The following is a 19,911-nucleotide window of genomic DNA, read 5'->3' as shown; positions in this document are numbered from 1 at the left end:
CAGACTAGATGGATTCTGGTACCATAACTTTATAACAAGCCGCTTGAAGCCCTAAAATTGCCATCAATGTGCTATATAAACGCTAGTAAAAAACAAGCTTTGACCGTCAAGTGCTGCTGCTATAAGCGGCTCGATTTTACCCAACTATTATCAAACGCAAAGATATGAATTGAATATGCATTGATAGGCTGAAAGACTTTCAGCCCTGTAGGGTGTAATAATTCTTATATCTCTGTTACTCAGACTAGATGGATTCTGGTACCATAACTTTATAACAAGGCGCTTCGAGCCCTAAAATTGCCATCAATGTGCTATCTAAAGGCTAGTAAAAAATAAATTAGTTTTATATAGCGCAAACTCGACCCGAAGGTAGCAGAGCGCTTTACATGAACACCAGTTGCATAACAGACTGACACATCAATTTTTTTCATATTAACACAGCTTAACTTTGCGTGAAAATGCTCAGCAACAGCATACTATTCATTTAAACGCTATTGATATCAAAGCATGTTGTTTCCCTTACCTGCGTCCCTATCCGGATCACAGAGCATGTGGCCTTGAGATATAAAGGTGTGGGTGGAGGGGTGCTAGCTCCAGCCTTAGGACACCCTCTGCTGCTCACCAGAGGTACACCGAAACCAAGATCTGCAGGGGCGCTGCACTGCAGGGGTTACCCTGGGGGGGGTGGGGGGGGGGGGGTGAGGCATCCCGATGCTTATCGGCATCGTTAAACTAGCCTCCAGTGTGACCCTGCTATGCCCTTTAAAAAGAGCGAGCCTTGAATGTGTGCGTGCATGCTCACCGGGCTTAAGCCCCCCTCCCATCCATGTGCGTGCAGAGTGTGCACAGAATGCTGCTCTGCAGCTCTGCAGTTAATGTGACTGTTTGAGCTGCGGGTGAGACTGGCTGAGCGCTGCGAGTGCAGAGAGTGCACGGAATGGCACTTTGCAGAGTGTGACTGTCCGAGCTGTCGGTAAGGCTGTCAGAACTCCGAGAGTACAGAGTGCATAGAATGGGAGCTTGGGGGGCAGCCGAGCACAGCGAGGTCTGCCCCTGGGCAGATTGGGAAGGGGGGCGGGAGGGGGGGGGGGGGGGGGAGGGGGGAGGAGTGTCCGGCTTGCGATCATTTTGCATGATTTGGGCTACATTGGGAATAGCCCAAATGTAGCCTAATTTCGTAGAATATAGCCCAAGGGTTATTTAACGGATTTTCGCGCTTCCCCAGCCACCATTTTAGGTTTGGTGACCTGGTGGCTGGGAGCGCTTTGTAGGGCAGGTTTTTTGTCAGGCTTAGTTTTTGCTTAGCGTTGGTGGTAGGCGAATTCTGTGCGTAGTTCAACATGTCTGGCGGCGATTATCGTGTCCTGGAAGCTCGGAGGCTTCTTAGTGAGGCTGGCAGGATGGATTTGGTGATCCCGGACGGGACGAGGGCCGCGTGCCCGGTGAGGCGCGCGTCGGCCAGGGTGGCGGCCGCCGTCGCGGCTTGCTCGCCCCCCCGGAAGGCTGGTGGTTCGCAGGTGAGTGGACGGGGCCGCGCGTATGTCAGGAGCGCGGCCCCGGAGAGTAGGGAGGTAGCGGGCGTGATGGCGGAGGGGGGCATCGAGGGCGGGGCGGCGATGCGCGGGACGGTTTCTCGGCGGGTGAGCGCGTCGGGCGTCTCCCCCCGCGTAGCCGATCCTTTGGGGGCCGCTCAAATGCCGGAGGAGCGGCCCCGGAGGGAGGGGTAGGCATCGCCTTACACGGTGGGGGCCGCGGTGATGTATGCGGAGCGGCCCCCTTTCATGTAGCAGTGGGATTGGAGCCGGGCAGCGTGGTAACGGAGAGCGCTGCCCGGAAGACTGCAGAAAGGCGGGAGGGGAAGGGGAAGTTTATGAGGCCTCGGAGGGGGAGCGCGTCGTGTGCCCCCCCCCCCCCCCCCCCCGAGGTCTCAGGCTGAGAGGGGCCGCTTCTATGCTAGGAGAGCGTCCCCTGGTGGAATAGCTGACGTGGCTGGGCAGCGGGGGGTTCAAGGTGGGCTGCAAGTTCTTGGGGAGAGGGTGAGGAGGGTACCTGAGGCCCCCGGGGTAGTGGACCAGCAGTTTAAGGGGTTTGGGAGGGTGCTGGCACGTTGCGATGGGGCGGTGGGCGGTGCAGTGCAAGGGGGTATGGGGCTTCCTTCGGGGCAGGACGGGTGTGGTGTGGTTGGGGGGGGATTCTCCCTTATTGATTGAATCAGATGGGAGTGAGCGGGATTGGGCAGGCCTGGACATTTTTGAGTCCTGGTCGGAAGGGGTGTCTCGGGCGCCTGAGGCAGGGGAAGTGTTTGGGACGGTTGGGGGCTCCGGGTCAGCTGGGGGAAAGGGGGAAGGCCTCGCGGCGAGTTCCGGGAATGCGGGGGCGCGGATGGCCTGGGGGGGTGCGGCGGAGGACGAGGAGGCCGGGCCGAGCTTTCGGCAGGGGGGGGGGGGGCGGGTTGGGTGCTTGGAGTGGAGTGATGGGGAAGAAGGGGAAGGCGACGAGGAGGAGGTTGTTGATCTGAGTGCAGTGGGTCGGGCTTGGGTAGGCAGTACGTTAGGAGCAGGTAAGCGGGGATGGGATGGTAGACAGAAGAGAGGTGGGCCCAGCACACCAGACCATTCCTTTCTGTTTCAGGCAGTGGACCGACAACCTGACCTTCGCGGGGTGCCAGACTTGGTAGGGCTGGGAGCGGCCCAGAGGCACCAAGGAGAAGGGAGGGTGGTGCCTCGGGCGGCGTGCCCAGTACCGGCGGGGGAACCCGGCGTGGCTGGCACAAGTAGGCCCGGGATGGGCTCGCCGGCCCCAACACCCACGGGGTCGCAGCGCCCCGGGGAACAACGACGACGGAGCAGCGCTGAAGAGGATGTTTATTTCTTGCGTAGGGTTCAGTCAGCTCCACCAGCAGGGAGCGCTGGGGGGGGGGGGGGGCGAGGCAGGAGGAGCTTGATTATGAGGAAGATAGTATGGAAGAGGGAGAGGTGAGAGATGTGGAGGAGGACAGGGCGGGGGGGGGGGGGGGGGGGGCGAGTAATGCTGTGTCTAGTGTCTTACAGGTGTCACGATGCCAGGCGAGGCCCACGGGTCGGACATCGAGGTGGGAGACCGGCTCGGCACCACGGCCAGGACACAGGGTGGAGCAACGGACGGAGTCCTTGGCGCCAGGTAAACGGTCTTTGCTCGGGCGCCCGGTGATGGTATCCGTGGGTGTGGGTGGGTCTGATAGAGAAGGGGGGGTTGGGGGAAGGATGCGCAAGGGTGCGAATGTGGTGGATGTGGCGGTTGGCACTGAGGAATCTGGTAAGGGCGGTGGGTCAGATAAAGGCAAGGACGTGGAGAGCTTGACGGACACGAAAGGGACGGTTGAGACACAGACGGGAGAGGGCGAGACAAAATTAGAGAGCAAGGAAGTGAAAATAAAACGCTCGTCAAACATGGGGGTAACTAAACCCTTAGGCGCACATTTGATGCTGGCTACCAAGGAACGGATTTGGAAAGGGGAATATGTGGAAATGCTAAAGCTCCTTCACAGGGAAGTGCGGGCGAAGGAGGGTTCGAAGGAGGAGGAATTTGAGTTGGCTAAACGGCCTAAGGTGTCGTTGACGATTGAAAACTGGACAGCGGCGTTCCTTATCTACGCTAGCTTGTATTGTGAAAAATTCCCAGAGAGGTCTGTGGCCATGTTTAAATACATGGATGTCATATGGAAGGCGCAGATTACGGGGGTGGATATGCCTGGGCCCAGTATGATGAGGAGTTCCGGGCCCGCATGGCGTGGGACCCGGAGGCGAAGTGGGGCAAGCTTGATACCGTTTTGTGGCAGCATACGATGGGACTACCGGGGTCTGGGAAAACTATTTTCACGGCCAGCGGCCCTTTCGAGGAAGCCCCACCCGCGGGGGGTTGGGGGGAGCAGGCAGGGCACAGGCAGGGGCAAAAGGGGCTTGCTGGGATTATAATAAGGGACTGTGCACCCAGGAGTACTGCCGTTTTCGGCACAATTGCTCCGGATGCGGGGGACGACATGCACTGGTCAACTGTTGGGGGGCCCAGGGTCAGTCGCAGGGATCACAGCAGTGGCAGTCGGGAGCCTTTAGAGCAGGGGGTCAGCAGCAGCAGTCGGGAGGGGTGCGGGGGGCTAAGGGGCCTGGGCCAAAGGGCTCGTACTCCGGTTAAGGTGGGGAACTTGCTGGCAGCCTTGCAGGGGTATCCAGAGAGGAAGGCTGCGGAGCGGTTACGTTTGGGGTTTCTTGAGGGGTTCAGATTGGGGTACGAGGGTCCAAGGGTGAGGCGGTGGGCAGACAATCTGAAATCGGCACGAGAGCACTCTCAGGTAGTGCAAGACAAACTTGACAAGGAGGTACGGGAGGGCCGCATGGCGGGCCCCTTTCAGGAATGGCCATTGCCAAATTTGATTGTGTCACCCATTGGAGTGGTGCCTAAAAAAGAGCGGGGTCGTTTCGCCTCATTCAGCATTTGTCGTGGCCGGAAGGAGGGTCGGTCAATGATTTTATTGACGAACGGGAGACCACTGTATCTTACTCATCTGTTGACGTAGCCATGTCACTGGTGGTGACCGCGGGCACAATAGCACAGATGGCAAAGTGCAACATAAAGTCAGCTTTCCGGCTGCTGCCAGTTCACCCGGATGACTGGGATCTTTTGGGCATCCAATTTGGCGGTCACTGGTACGTGGACAAAGCGTTGCCGATGGGCAGTTCCAGGTCATGCGCACTTTTTGAATGTTTCAGCACGTTCCTACAATGGTTGTTTACGGAACGGACGGGTCACCAAGGAGTTACCCACTACCTGGATGACTTCTTTTTTGTGGGCACCTCAGACTCCACGGACTGCCAGAAGGCTCTGGACAGGTTCAATGAGATCATGAGGGAACTGGGCGTGCCGTTGGCCCCAGAGAAAACGATGGGACCCAGTACGGCTCTTGCCTTTCTAGGAATTGAGTTGGATTCACGGTTGATGGAGGCACGGCTTCCTGCGGACAAAAAGCAGCAAATGTTGGGGCTGCTGGAAGGCATTTTGGCAAAATCAAAGGTTACAGTTAAGGACATACAGGTGCTGCTGGGCCATCTCAATTTCGCGTGTCGGGTGATCAGAGTAGGGAGGACATTCTGTAGGCGACTGTGTCGTGCGTTGGCGGGGCAGAGGCCTCCACATCATCATGTACGTCTGTCAGCTGGGGTGAAGGAAGACTTGAGGATGTGGCAGTTTTTCTTGCACCAGTTTAACGGGATACCTCTGATGAGGGAGGCGGACATGGTGTGGGACGTGCAGATTTTTTCAGACGCTGCAGGGAGTACTGGTTTTGCTCTTTGTTGGCAGGGGAGGTGGTGTGCCGAACCCTGGCCAGCGGAATGGTTGGACGGGGGCAGGCGTATTGCCTTTTTGGAATTTTTTCCCCTGGTGGTGGCCATCACGCTGTGGGGGGCGCTGTTGGCTCACAAGAAGGTCACTTTCAGGATTGACAACATGGCAGTGATGCATATTGTGAACCGACAGTCTGCTAGAGATGAACAGGTGCTGAAATTGTTGAGAGTCTTCGTGTTGGGGTGCTTGAAGCATGATATTGCTTTTCGCGCGGTGCATGTGCTAGGTGTGGACAATGACATTGCGGATGCTTTGTCTCGTTCACAGTGGGGGAGATTCCGTGGGTTCGCCAAGGACGTGGACGTGACCCCGACCAGAATGTCGCACCAGCTGTGGTACGTAGGCAACACAGGATGTTGCAACTGGTTTTAGGCTCATTAGCCCAGTCCATGAGGACAGCATATTGGGCGGCATGGGAGGATTTCTTACGTTCCAGTGCACGGCGGCGGGCTTCTTGGGTAGCTAGACAGGAGGATGTGATCCAGTTTATTTTGGACTTGGTGGAGAAGGGTCTTACGAAGGTCACGATTGTGGGCAAGCTGGCGGGAATTGCGTTCGTCTGGAAATTGTTGTGGGGCTATGCCCCCTCCGCAGGTGAACTTGGGGCACGGATTTTGGAGGGTTGGGCGCGGGAATGTGGGCGCGCCACTCGTGTGCAGAGACCTTTGTCATGGGAACTGTTGGAAGGGGTGATGGGGGTGTGTTTTGATGCAGGGGAAGCAACCCTTTTTTCCACGCTCATGTCCTGGATGTTTTTCGGGGCCTTTAGGGTTTCAGAGTTGTTGGGGTCCAAAGGGGAGCGGGGTTTGTTTTGGGGGGAGGTTTCCTTCGGTACAGAGGAGGTCAATATCTGGCTCAGTAAGGCAAAAACGGATCAGAAAGGCAAAGGGAAATGGGTATCTTTAAAAAGGGAGCGCACGTCGCAAGTTTGTCCTTTTCGGTGGGGTTTGTGGTGGAGATCCTTGTCAAGGGGTTTGGGAGGGTTGGTCTTTGCTCATGGGGATGGGCGGTGCGTCAAGGCTTCACAGCTGTTAGCGGTGCTGAGAAAAGCGCTGGGTCGACTGGGGATCGAAGGGAGGGGGTTTGGCACACATTCTTATCAGATTGGGGCAGCTTCGGAGGCCCATTCTAGGGGCTGGGAGCGAGGGGACATTATGAGGCTGGGCAGGTGGTCCTCGGATTGCTATCAGCGTTATGTACGCAGCGACGCTGGGAGAGTGGTAGTTTAAAAAAAATAATAATAATTGTTTGGCTGGTGTTTTTCTTGTTTCTCATTCTCGTTTCTCTTTGCAGGTTCGGTTATGGGTCCCCTCGCCAGGGAGATGTCCATCTGGATTGTGGGGCATTCTTTTGTGAAACGGGCGCAGGTCCAGGCCCGCTTGAGCTACTTTGGAGACAGTTTGGGGTTTAATAAAGACTTATTTTCGGTTGGTTGGCGGGGTAGGGGCTGTATGCGATGGAAGGAGTTGTTATCGGTGCTGAACGGGCTTTTGGTGGCTGGTAGGTGCCCGGATGTGTTGGTGGTACATCTGGGGGAAAACGATATGTCAGGGAGAAGGGTTTGGCGCTGATGCGGGCTATGAAGAGGGACTTGTCGTTGATCAAAGCTCAGTGGGCAGGGTGCTCCATTGTATGGACGGAGTTTGTCCCCTGGAGAGTTTGGAGAGGGGCGGTCAATCCTGGGGCAGTTGACAAAGCTAGGCGGAAGTTGAACACTGAGATGGTGAGGTTTTGTCGGCACTTAGGGATTTGTAGGATTGCTCATAGGGAAATTCGTTAAGACACGCCAGATTTTTTCAGAGATGATGGGGAACACTTGTCTCGGCATGGACCTGTATCTTTTGGAGTTGCGGGAGGTGTTAGCCCGGTTGTTAGGGGTTTACCGTCGTTAGGCAAAAAGGGTACTGTTTGGGGGGGGGGGGGGGGGGTACAGAAAAAGGGGGAGGTGGCGTATCCGCCTACACTCCCGCCTTTTTCTGGGTGGCGGGGTGGTTGACAGTTGGCTGGGATTGGCTGGAGTTTGTTGTTATATGTTGGTAGTTTGTGAGCAGGAGCAGGGAAAGAGTAACCAGGTAGGATAAGTTTAGATTAGAGGTTGGTTAGTTACAGTAGCACAAAGGCAGGTAGGGATTACGGTCAGGGGATTTTAGGATTTGGAAAGGCTAGATTGTGTAGGATTGGGTTATATTATGGTTATGGATTGTTATCTTGTATTTTGTGGGATGGGGGACCTGATGTGGGGATCGTAGGGGTGGGGGGAGGAACAAGGGGTCAGGAAATTCTTGTATAGTGAGGAGTTTAGTTTTGTAAGGCAGTGGCCAAGGGATGAAACTGTGATATGCACCTGTTTCAATAAAGCTGCCTTTTTCACACACAATAAACTGGTCTCGTGTTGGCTCGCCCCACCCCCCCCTTATCTCCCAATGACACTGAGCAGAGGTTGTGACTGTCCGAGCTGTAGGTGAGACTGTCCGAGCTCTGCGAGTGCAGTCAGAGAGTGCGTGGATTGAGGCCGCCACATGTCAGAGACGCCCGTGGAGCGCATGCGGTTGTACTTTTGCGGCTCCCAGAAGCCCAGCCAGCAGAAGAGAGCGCTCCTGCCTGCGCTGTCTGCTCAGACATGCCACAGAGTGAGCAGGAGTGAGTAGCGCCTCCCCCACCGCAAGAGCCCTGCTCCCAGGAGCACCACTGTAACTGTCCGCACAGCGTCCAGCCTCTCTAATTGCAGCTTTGGTCTTTTAATTGTGGGATTCTAAACTATAAACAGCAAGCGGCAGTGAAAGCGATCGCTATTGCAAAAAAAAAAACAACAACAAAAACACGCCCGCGAGTGGTGCGCGCGCCACAGCGAGTCATGTGGTTTCACTTATCACGCCTGTGTCTTGGCACGATAATTGAAACCACATGTCAGCAATGTGCGTAATAGACACCAATAGACCACGGGCAGAGCAATGTGTCCGCCTTTGGCCAATTGCGTGATGTCTTAAATAAAAACATGAACAGAAAGGCCAATCGCGTAACACAAAAGGAAAAGCACACGCACGAGCATGTGCGATTTCTAGGTACGTTTTCAAACCCCCTACAAGAGGTCTCTCGCGAGCAATGCTATGCACTGCAACGCTAGGCACGAGACCTAAAAAGCAAGTGCAAGTCAAAGCCTTCAGCAACCCGATATTCAAAAGACCTTGATGACAATAAACGATGGGAGAAATAGAGTACTAAAAGAAAATTCGAGAAATAAAGTCCTCCGAGGAACTTTTGATTCCGTCTGTCCATCCGCTCAACAAATAGACACCTCATCGCCTCAGCTAAAACAAAGCACTATACCAACACCAACAGAAGCAGAATACTGTTCAAGACAATCGAGCACTGCATGAACCCCGTCGGACCCAGCTATTCCTCACTCATCAGAAAAGTGAAATGCCATCAACCTCTTATTCCATGAAAAATACAGAAGATCTGACAGCACATCGATAGCACCGATCCTACATCCATTTTAGCACCCACTCCTTCCCTTCCTGCAATTGCAAACCTTTAAAGTCCTAGCTCTCCCAGACCTTGTTGACTTGCGCAACTTTCTCAAAACAACTTTTTTTTTTTTAAATAAAATATTTTTATTGTTATTATAATGAACCACAATCAAAGCAGCACATGTAGGTCAAACACATTGTTTATGGTCCATAACAGAGTAATAGAGCATTTATTGTGTGCTACAGATACCACTCTGATTCCCCTCAATCTGGCACCCCCAGCATCAGTCGTACTGTATGCACAATCTGTGTAATATTCTTTTAAATTTTCGTAGGAAGTCTCTTGCTTTGTAAACTGTGTGTTCTGCTACTGCACAGATGTCCATCTCGGATGCCCACTGCCATCTGCCATCTAAAACTACTTCTGTTGAAGATGATGTCTTACCTTTGTCCTTCATAATAGCTGTCTCTGGAGATGCTTTTGTACCCATACCTACCATTATAGATCTCTCCTTCCCTCAAGGCATCTTCCCAGAAACTCTCAAGACCAGCCAGATCTTTCCACTCTCACAGAAACCACCAGTAGCTCCTCTTATCCTCATCAACTACTCGAGTCGTGCATGGGTTTCCCCAGCAATGTCCTTCACTGGTTTTCCTCTTGTCTCTTCACTCCACACAGGTTTGTTCACATGAGCACCACCAGATCACAAAAGATCCAGATCACATGTAGAGTCCCTAAGCACTGTTGTCTCCTGACATCTTCAACCTTTACATAGAGCTGCTTATTACTCTACTCATATATAACAGCATCAAGATTCATCACTATGCAGAAGATACTACACTCTACTTCAAAGTCTCCTCTGCTTAATACATCCAACACCTCAAACAATGCTTGCACATCATCCAAAACTGGTTGTCCAGCACCTACCTGAAGCTCAACCCAACCAAGATAGAATTCCTATTATTTGCCAAGAACAACAAACAACATACAGTACAAACCTGGCTCAATGACATGAACCTTTGCGGCTTCAACCCCCAACTCTCACCGAATGCCAAATCCCTTGGATTAACCTAGGACACTAATCTTCCCCTCAATGAACACACTTGAGGACTGCCTAGCACCAACTCTCTTTTCTAAAGGTCAAACTGTTTCTTCCACCAAGAGATTTCAGAACTGCTGTTTAAGCCCTTGTACTTTAGCATGTGGCCGGTGGTAATTTCCTACTCCATGGCCTAATAGAGTCCACACTGGTAAACCATATGAGCATCCTACACGCCGCGATATGTCTCATCCAGTGCCTGAAGAAATATGATCCCCACCATCCTGATGAACCTCCATTGGCACCCCTTGGCAACCCGCACTGTCTTAAAAACAAGTTGCATCATTTACAAAGCCATCACAACCAGCATTCCAGCTTATCTTGGAGACAAGCTCGCCTTCTCTGTGGTTCTTGGCACATCCACAGACAGAACACCACGTGACTCCAGTCTAAGAAGTTCATAAAAGAACAAACAGGACAACAGGTCTTTTCCAGCTACACACTGAGGATCTGGTACAACATTCCTGTATCCATCAGGACCACCTCAGTGGTGTTCCAATTTAGGAAAAAGTTGAAGATTCACCTCTTTAAAGAACACTACATCACAATGCATTACAGTCAACAACTCAGTTTTCTCTCCTATTGCTCGTTGACTTTCATTGAGCCTTTGACCATGTAAACTGCTCTACTTCCTTTTGGCTAGGTTCGCTCTATGGAAATGCCTGTAATATACATATATACATACAAGCATCCGATTCACACACATGGTTCCTTTTAAGCATACTCACTCTCGACTAATGGCAATTTTCCCACAAGCCCAACCTCGTCCAAACAGGAAGCATGTAGTAGGAAGTCAAACAAACAGGAAATAGCTAGAATCAATTAGTAGATATGCACACATACTGGTACTTTGGGATGGCAAGTGTAATTTTAATATGAGCTGAACACGATTGCTGAATGGTGGACCAGACAAGAGTTGTATGAACTCTGCCCAGTGTTTAAGCCGGAGCATTTGAGAGCTTTTTGAGAACAGACCACCTGTGAATACACTATTCAATTGACAAGGATAGTAACGAGTTGCACAGATGAGATATCCAGTACCAAATGCATTGACAGATACCCAACAAAAGCCCCTTGGTCTGCACCTAGAACTGAGACATCCACGGTGACCATGGCAGCCATACAAAACAAAGCTTCCTTGACTAAAGCAGATCTTAAAGCTTGCTTACAAGATCTACAAAAGTAAGGAAAGTATAGCCGAAAGACCAAGATGTAGGGCGTTATGAAAGACTTTGCCCGGCTCATCTATAATCTAACGTAAAATGTGAAGCAGATGTGTGCCACATATGTGAAGAATGAGGAGAAACTGCAGGAATTTATAGCAGAGGGACAATAAATCAAAAGGCAAATCTTGTCCTGGGAATATACTGTTAAGGCATTGCAACTGAAAAGTGAAAAGTTGGAAAATTGGATCAGAAGTACACTATCGAATGAGAAAAAAGAAAAAGGTAGATTAAAATACCATTGCTATGTTTCTATGGGGTATGTTATGTTACTGGCTGTGGAGCGAGGCTAGTGGGTTATTTACTGGGTGGAGTGACTGAGAATGTATGCCTAATGAAGACTAGTGGTTGGTTCTTACATGCACACATCACCATTGCCATTCCTATGAAGGACATAGGCCAGGTTCAAGGTGGCATTAGTTATGAGTGGTTTGTAGTTCAATCAGACCCGAGAATAAACCTGACTTTTAAAGTGGGGAAAATGAAGGAGGTTAATATGCAGGCCTGTAGAAAATCATCCAAGATGATCTGTCGATGTGGCATTGAGAGAAGGGAATTGTTGAATGGTTGTTGAGTTTTCTGAGGCGATGAAAACATTTTTGAGGTGTAGAGCACATTTGGTGGAAGAGAGGATGTGGCTTAACAGCTAGAGCGGCTGACTTTGAAGCTGGGGAACCAGGTTTAAGTCTGGCAGGAGACTCAAACATCTTGTGATTCTGGGCAAATCTCTCCTTGCCTAAAATGAATGTGTTCGTCTGTAATGCAACTGGTGCTCATGTAAAGCACTCGGATACCTTTGGGTCAAATTCTTGTTACATAAAACTGCAACAAAAAAAAAAAAAAGAACGTTTCTGGAACCATAAATAATAACACTGGGCCCTAAATAAGTTTGATAAGAATGACAGTAACCAGGAAGAAGGCGTCCTTTGAGATATGGGTTGCCACATTTAGCAGGACGAAGACTTTGGTACAAGCTTTATATACAATTTAAACATACTTCTGAAAAACGCAACTTCCTAATGTAAGAAAGTGAAAGACATCTCAGGAGAGGTCACCCCCAATAGGGGGCTGCATCAGCTTGTGGGAAGGCATTACTTTAAACTGTTATGCAGGTCAACCCACATAGACAACATACACAGTAATGACCGGGTGGTATGGGACTTCTGACAGACTGAACCTGAAGCAATCACATAAGTCAAGGTAGGAGGAAAATGTTATGTGCGAAAGTAGTTGACCCCACACATATGGAGTCCATGCCAGCAGGGTTTGTGAAAGATGTTCAGGTCTCTATTAAACATATTATGAATTTCCCTATACCGGAGAATTGAAAGGGTTACTTACCGGTAGGCGTAGTTTTGGGGCTCAAAGACTTTCTGGAGTCACATGCAGTGCATTATTCTGCCATCTAGTGGTTGGGTTCGGAATGTCTCTTTTTTTTTGTAGGTGTCGTCAATGACCATTTGGTGTCGTGCTTTTGGTGAAGTCTCCCTCCCCTAAAACATCAGATGAATGCCCCTGGCAGCCCCCTTGCATGGTCGCCATCTTCAGATTTTTTTTCTGCTGCTTGGTCTGGTTGCTGTGGATCCAGCTCAGAGATGGACTGGAGAAAAATACGTTTTTGGATGAGCAAGCTGCAAAACAGAGAAGAAAAAACTCTAACACCAACAAAAACCTGTGAACAGCGAGGAACATCAACGAGGACTGTCGAATACTCGGGGCTGGATAACCCCACATGGCCACAAGCTCCTCAGCTGCGAGGCACAGAGAATGCATCGTGGTATGGAGCATACACCATTCAGATTCTGCCATAGATGTCACCACAAGTTGGCGAAGAAGGATTGCCACCAAGTCTACAAATTGTGCTTGCCAAAAGGCCACGCACTGGAAGGGTGCCATATATGCACTGAGTTTTAGCCAAAGACCCTTAAGGTAAGGCATTCGTAGAGGTGGGCACACTACGATATGACGCAAATGCAGAAACATACCCCCAGGGCTGAGGTGACCAACAACAACGGCAAAATGGCCCAACAACAGGACTCAGAAGTCAAGATAGTAAATGTCAAGAAGTGGAATGCGCTAAAGAAACCATTGTCAAATGACACCGAAAGCAGAAAACACAAGGTACAGGGAAGATCGGGGACAGAGCCAAAAGGGTCGGTCTCTAGATTAAAGAAGTTTTTCTTGACTTCGAAGGCCCCAGATGCCAAACAATGGCTTAAACTTAAAGAGACCAAAGAGGCCCTCGGATCTAACACAAATACCGCAGAAGGCATATTCTCAGAACCAGCTTCATTACCGAAAGGCGATCGGGAGCGTGGGAGGGAGAAGCCAACCCGAGAAGGGGAAAGCTAGGCACCAAAAAAAAAGGCCCAAAACGGTTGTTGCGAAAAAATAAAGCGATAAAGGTCTAGAAGAAGAGAAAACGTCTTGAGGCGGAGATGGAGGCCTACCTCAGAAACAAGGAGTTACAGGATCCCTCTCCAACCCTCTAAGTAATCACCGCTCAAGGTCGAGATCAAGGCCAAAGAACCGGAAAAACTAGAGTTGCTATCACTGGCAATGAGGAGGACCGGACAAGGAATTTAACGATGGACAGTATTAGAAAGGCATTTTTGAAAACGAACCACTGGAGGACTGGTAGGACATTCATGCTGAGTCACCGGAATAGTGGGTAGACACAAAACCCTCACAGCCAAAAAAAGCACAGCAAACACCTACGACGTCAAACTGGAAGAGGAACAAGAGGAATGATGCTTCTTGCTCGAGACCCTGCTACCTTCTCAATGAAGAATCCACTTCCTCCCGATGTAACCAAGCATGTTGGACCAGGGGGGAGTTAAGCCTTTAGAGAGCCAGCCAGGTCGAAGGTTGTTACTTCACACATGGAGAAAAAATACACACACTCCACAGCAACCCCTGTCCTCATCAGGGGGCCAGTGGCTGCAGACTCCATCATTGTTTCCACCCCCCTGCAAGATGGCTAACCCGCCAGCAGCTGTAGGTCCCCTCACAGACAGACAAAGCAAAAGGGGGACATAGTGGGCAAGAAACTAGAGCGCTCAGCAGCTGTCCAATGGAGGACTGCAAATTCCAACACCCTGCAGAACAGGTATGCCCACTAACAGTGGGAAGAGAAGAAGACTCTTCTAGAACACTAGAGCAATAGCAGAAGAAGGGAAGGGCTTTGGTGCAAGACAGGAAGACAGTAAGTAATACCTGCCAAATGTTGTCCTTGAGTGCTGCGGATACAACAAGCAGACAGCTGTGTAAGGGGATCATGCTCATGAGGCATGCAAGGTTGGGAGTGACAGGTTTCAAGCATGAGGTACAGGCAGCTTTGGTAAACATGCCCTTCACAGGAAAGTCACTTCTCGGACCAGCAGTGTGTGACTCCTTGCACAGAATGAAAAAGGACAGCTCCACAGCAAGATCCATGGACACCCTGCAGTCCAGGGGGCAATTCAGGGGAAGGGCCACCACTCGCAGAAGAATTCCTTCCTGAAGAGGTTCACAACCAACAGTGTCCCACACCTCCCTTGTTGCACAGCAACCAAGCAACTGTACTACAACTACATGGTAATACACATGGAAACAGAGACAGTTCTTTCATGGACTTGCTCGCGGAAGGGGAGCAGCACCGATGAAGCTGTGCACACCGCCAAGAGACTGCGCACCACAACACCCCTGCCAATTGACACCGGTAAAGTGCAGAATCGGGGACAGAATAAATATTGAATTGAAAAAATAGAGATATTCCAGGCCCAACCATTAGATGGCAGAATAATGCACAGCATATAAATCCAGAAAGTCCCAAACTGCAAAACATCCTTGGCTCTCCTAGGTCTGAGCTCTTCCTGGTATGAGATGAAAGATGTTCTGACGATTACTCCTTACAGTGATGCTGGTCACCGCCAGGAACTAGAAAAGACAGTAAGCACCCACAATGGACAAGTGATATTAGAAACTGAGGGACGCAATGGCCACAGAAATGTGTACAACTCATGTGACCGAAAGGAAGTATGTTATTGGATCTATGGAAATTGATGGTCACATATATGGAGTAAGGGAAAATCTGGAGTTGACAGGCCCTCCGAGGTTTAGGGCTCGGAGGCTGCTTGGTCAGGAGTGTACAGATGGAATATGAATAATGTTGAAAATTACAGGATATAGTCATTAGAATCATTCTTCGATACTCCGCCAGACAGGGTAGGTGGGAAGGAGGTGGGTACACATTGTTTAGGAGCCAATGGATTTAGGAGGACTGAATATACCAGGATCACAAGTGTTGGTTGCTATTGCATTTGCGGCTCACCGCTGACCATTTAAAAAGCAATAAGTGTGTTCTGATCCTTCCAATAATCTATGAAAATGCGTTCATAAAAATATAAATATTTGACATTATGGTGAACTGAGAGTTGTGCATGTCTCTGTCCGTTAGCGTTGTAAGCCTAGGGTATACTTAATTGAAACTTTGCGTTGCTTTCATAAAATCCCTGGTCAATCAATAGCACTCACCTCTACCAGCACAACATGTTCAAATGATGGTCTCAACTGTGGCATTGGACGGTCGGGGTAAGTTTTCTTTAGGAGGGCGATGTTCACTCCTAGGTATCGCTCCCCATTATCTAAGGAGTCCACAGGGCTCCTGGTGGGCAACACTTCTTCTTTAGTCCATGAGCGATGTGCGCCCATGTCCATTGGGCTCTTCTCACGGTGATGACCATCTGGGACCTGCCCATCCTCCTCCTCCCTGAGATGGTCCGGATCTGGACCTTTGACTTTGTTCCTCTTGTCTACATCAGGGTAGCCAACAGCTCCCCGCGGCTCCTTGTCCAGGACCCTATTATCGCTGCTCACAAATTCATGTACCTCCCTGTTTCGCTCTTCAGACTTACTTCCTAAGGGTCCCTTTAAATCTTCGTGCTGGTCTCCAGACTTGCTCAGGGATCGCAGCAGCTTTTGTTTCGAGTCTCCATCACTTTCAGAAGCCTTTTGATGGTGTCTCGTATCGCTGCTGTAAACCTCGGTTTCTTCTCCATCTGAATCTGAGAAGTTCATTAGGTCTTCCGATTCGAAGCTCTTTGGAAACTTGTTTTTAGAAAGCTCAGTTTCGTCTACAGGACAGCCTGAGTGATCACTTATGTCTTCTTGATTCAAACAGCCCGCCACTCCTGAACTGTTGTTCCTCTCGGTCATTGCCCTGGGAGCAAAATAAAAACAAGAACAGTGTTAGGCTAGGCTGAAAAATGTATCAGGAAGAACAACTCTGCTTTTGGTAAGAAATAGCCTACAAATATATATTGCACGCAAGCCTCAGAAGGGGTGTAAGACCCTTCTACAAATACGAAAATAAGAATATCAAAAGCAAGTAAGGAGAGGGCTTAAACTCTTGCATCATCCCAACCAGTATATACCCATGTCTGGAACTCTCATCAATGGTAAACTCGACTACTCCAACGCCATTTCATTTGGCCTCCATGAAATCCAACTTAACTGGTTTCAAAATTGGCAAAGTACGCAAGCCTGTGAGCCCATTCCCAAGCAGTCGCCGGCGACAGAGCCTTCCCACAACAACCTGATTTAGAACGGTGCTGCAAAAATCACAATATGCTATCTTGCTTAGCGGGCTGTCGCCCCCCTGTTGCCAGGTTGAAGAGGGTGGAAATATACAGGGAAGAGGAGTAACATAAGGGTCAGAAAGGGACTAAACATGGCCCTCCTGAATACAGACGGCCTGCAGTGCTTTAAATGGAAATATAGAATTGCTGGTATCCACTCTTTAAGAGTACCTGCTTGTTACTGAGAAGTACTGGCACTCTCCCAGTCAAATGAAAGAATGCAGGTACTCAGTACCCACTCATTTACTTATTTATGTATGCAATATTATATAGCGCAGACTTTACCCAAAGGTGTCAGAGCGCTTTACAATAGAACCAAGTATGTTACATGAGGAGATTTACAGACTTACACGTTACAGACAAACGGGGTTGTTGAAAAAGTTAACTAAAATAAGAAGTGGCGATCACAGCAAAAAAAACAAAAAAACAATGGGATTAGGGGAGTACAGGCATAAAAAACATATTTACAGCATTGTAAGAACTTAGAACATTGGGAGAATGCCAAGCGGCTGTAAGAGACATAAAAAGGGATGTATTAATTCTGGAAGTGTCTTTGGAAGAGAAGAGATTTGAGGTCTGTTTTGAATGTCCCGGTAGAGGTGGTGGAACGGAGAAATGGAGGAAACGAGTTCAAGATTCTAACTGCATTGCCTGAGAAGGATTGAGCCATCGATCTTTCTCTTTTGAAGGTAGGGGGCTCAAACGGACCTGAAAAACTACCCTCCTCCCCTTCGCAGCCCAAGTCACCGAGAGACTCGTGAACGCCCAGCTGACCGCCTTCATCGAAGAGAACTGCATCCTAGACACCTCCCAGGCTGGTTTCCGCAGCAACCACAGCACCGAGACCACCCTCCTCGCTGCCACTGACAACATCCGCATGCTACTAGACCAGGGACACACTGTGGCCCTCACCCTTCTAGACCTCTCTGCAGCTTTCGACACCGTCTCACATCACACTCTAGCATCCAGACTCCACAACGCGGGAATACAAGGAGCCACCCTCAACTGGATCCAATCCTTCCTCTCCGGGAGAACCCAGAGGATGAGATTCCCTCCCATCCTCTCTGAACCCACCGACATCAACTGCGGAGTCCCTCAAGGATCATCGCTCACCCCTACGCTCTTCAACTTCTACATGGCCCCCCTCGCCGCCATCGTCAGACAGCATGGGCTTAGCATCGTATCCTACGCCGACGACACCAAGCTCATCCTCTCACTCACAAAGAATCCCGATGACACCAGACTCCGCTTCCAGGAAGGGATGAAGAACGTGGCAGCCTGGATGAAAAACAGCTGCTTGAAGCTCAACTCAGAAGACCATGATCCTCATCCTCAGACCCTGCACCTCCGCCTGGGACAGCACCTGGTGGCCCTCCGCCCTCGGGAACCCACCCACCCCGACAGACCACGCTCGGAACCTCGGCATAATCCTCGACTCCTCCCTCTCCATGTGCCGCCAGATCAACGCTGTCGCCTCCACTAGTTTAAACTGCCTGCGCATCCACCGTAAGACCTTCAAATGGATCCCCTCCGACTGCAGAAGGACCGTCACCCACGCACTCATTACCAGCAGACTTGACTACGGCAACGCCCTCTACGCCGGAATCAAAAGAACTCTCCTTCACAAACTCCAAATCATCCAGAACGCCGCAGCCAGACTGGTCATCGGGACACCTCGTCACAAGCACATGACCCAACACATGCGAGGCCTTCACTGGCTCCCCGTCGAGATGAAGGTAACGTTCAAACTCCTCATCCACGCCTACAAGTCCCTCAACAACATCGGACCCAAATACCTCAACAAGAGAGTTTCCTTCCACGTACCCAAGAGGAACCTCCGCTCCGCCGACCTCGCTCTGGCAGAAATCCCCTATATTCGCAGAACCAGAACCGGTGGGCGAGCCTTCTCCTACATCGCAGCTAAGACCTGGAACGAGTTCCCTGTGAACATTAGACGCTCACCTACCCTGCACACGTTCAGGAAGGACCTCAAAACCTGGATCATTCGGCAATCTTTAAGATGGTTGCGCTCCCCCGCTTGCTCTATCAACAACAGAATCACCAGTACCCGATCACGCCTCGCTGGATCCGACTGGTGAATTCGGTGCTGGGCCGGTTTCTATGGGGGCAGGGGGCGGTGCGGGTGGCGTTGCTCACGTGCTTTCTCTCCACCTACTGTGGAGGGCTGGCGACCTCAGATATGCTTTCGTACTATCAGGCCTCGCACCTGTTGGTCCTCAACGAGTGGTGGTATGGAGACCGAGGGGACCCGGCTTATGCGCTGGAGAGGCACCTAATGGGGCGTCGCACTCTTCACACAATCCTCTACTCGGCCACGCTGCGGAATGCGCTACCGCCGGTGTCCAGGGTGGTCTTCCAGATCTGGCGGCAGTCCCTAAGAAGAATGGGGTGGTGGAATACACTGACGGGGGAAACCCCTCTGTGGCACAATGGACGGCTGCCGGAGCTGGCGGCGCTGCAGTGGTTTAGCAGATGGGATCACATCGGCATTTCCACCCTGGGCGACATGATGCGGAATGGGTCCCTTAAATCGTTCCGGGATCTGCAGGAAGAATTTGGCATGCCCCAGACACAGTTCTACCGGTACCTCCAGCTCCGTCATGCGCTCTCCCCCAGCCTGGAGGGTCTCGCCGCCATTCCAGAGTTTAGCCCATTGGCGGCGAAAGTCTTCATGGGTGATCTCGCAACCAAAAAGATTTCGCGGATATATCAATCCCTGGTCATCCACAGTGTGCCTCCTCTGGACAAGTTACGGAGGGTGTGGGAGGAGGATGTAGGTACGCTGGAGGAGGAGGATTGGAGGGAGGCCCTGGCTGCCCCTCGGGGAGCCACCATTGCGATGCGCCTCCGCCTCATCCAATTCAAGTACCTTCACCGGGTATACTATACTCGGGTGCGACTATCGGGCGGGCCGGGTTACCTCCCCAGAATGCCTCAGGTGTGGTGGGGCGGAGGGCACATTCCTACATACAGTCTGGCATTGTTAGTCGCTGAACTGCTTCTGGAGGGGGGTCTTCTCTTGTCTGTCTGAGATCCTGGGGTGGTGGGGTGGTGGCTCCCGCGTACGCCACAGCTCGCACTGAAGCATGTCATTGATGGC

General features: G+C 50.9%; 1 protein-coding gene across 2 annotated transcripts in view; it reads right to left on the bottom strand.

Annotated features, from left to right (window-relative positions):
- LOC146784326 (poly(ADP-ribose) glycohydrolase-like) overlaps positions 1-19,911 on the bottom strand; it is an 868,511-nt gene that overhangs the window by 505,906 nt on the left and 342,694 nt on the right. For both annotated transcript variants that reach the window (XM_085636068.1, XM_085636067.1), the window contains exon 2: positions 15,688-16,372. In XM_085636068.1, the coding sequence (XP_085492194.1) occupies positions 15,688-16,368 (681 nt within the window). In that variant the 5' untranslated portion in view covers positions 16,369-16,372. The remainder of the gene's footprint in view (positions 1-15,687; positions 16,373-19,911) is intronic.

Source organism: Triturus cristatus, chromosome 11 (assembly GCF_964204655.1).
Source record: "Triturus cristatus chromosome 11, aTriCri1.1, whole genome shotgun sequence".
NCBI lineage: Eukaryota > Metazoa > Chordata > Amphibia > Caudata > Salamandridae > Triturus > Triturus cristatus.
Note: the sequence above shows the minus strand (reverse complement) of the source record. Positions and strands in the feature narration are given on the sequence as shown.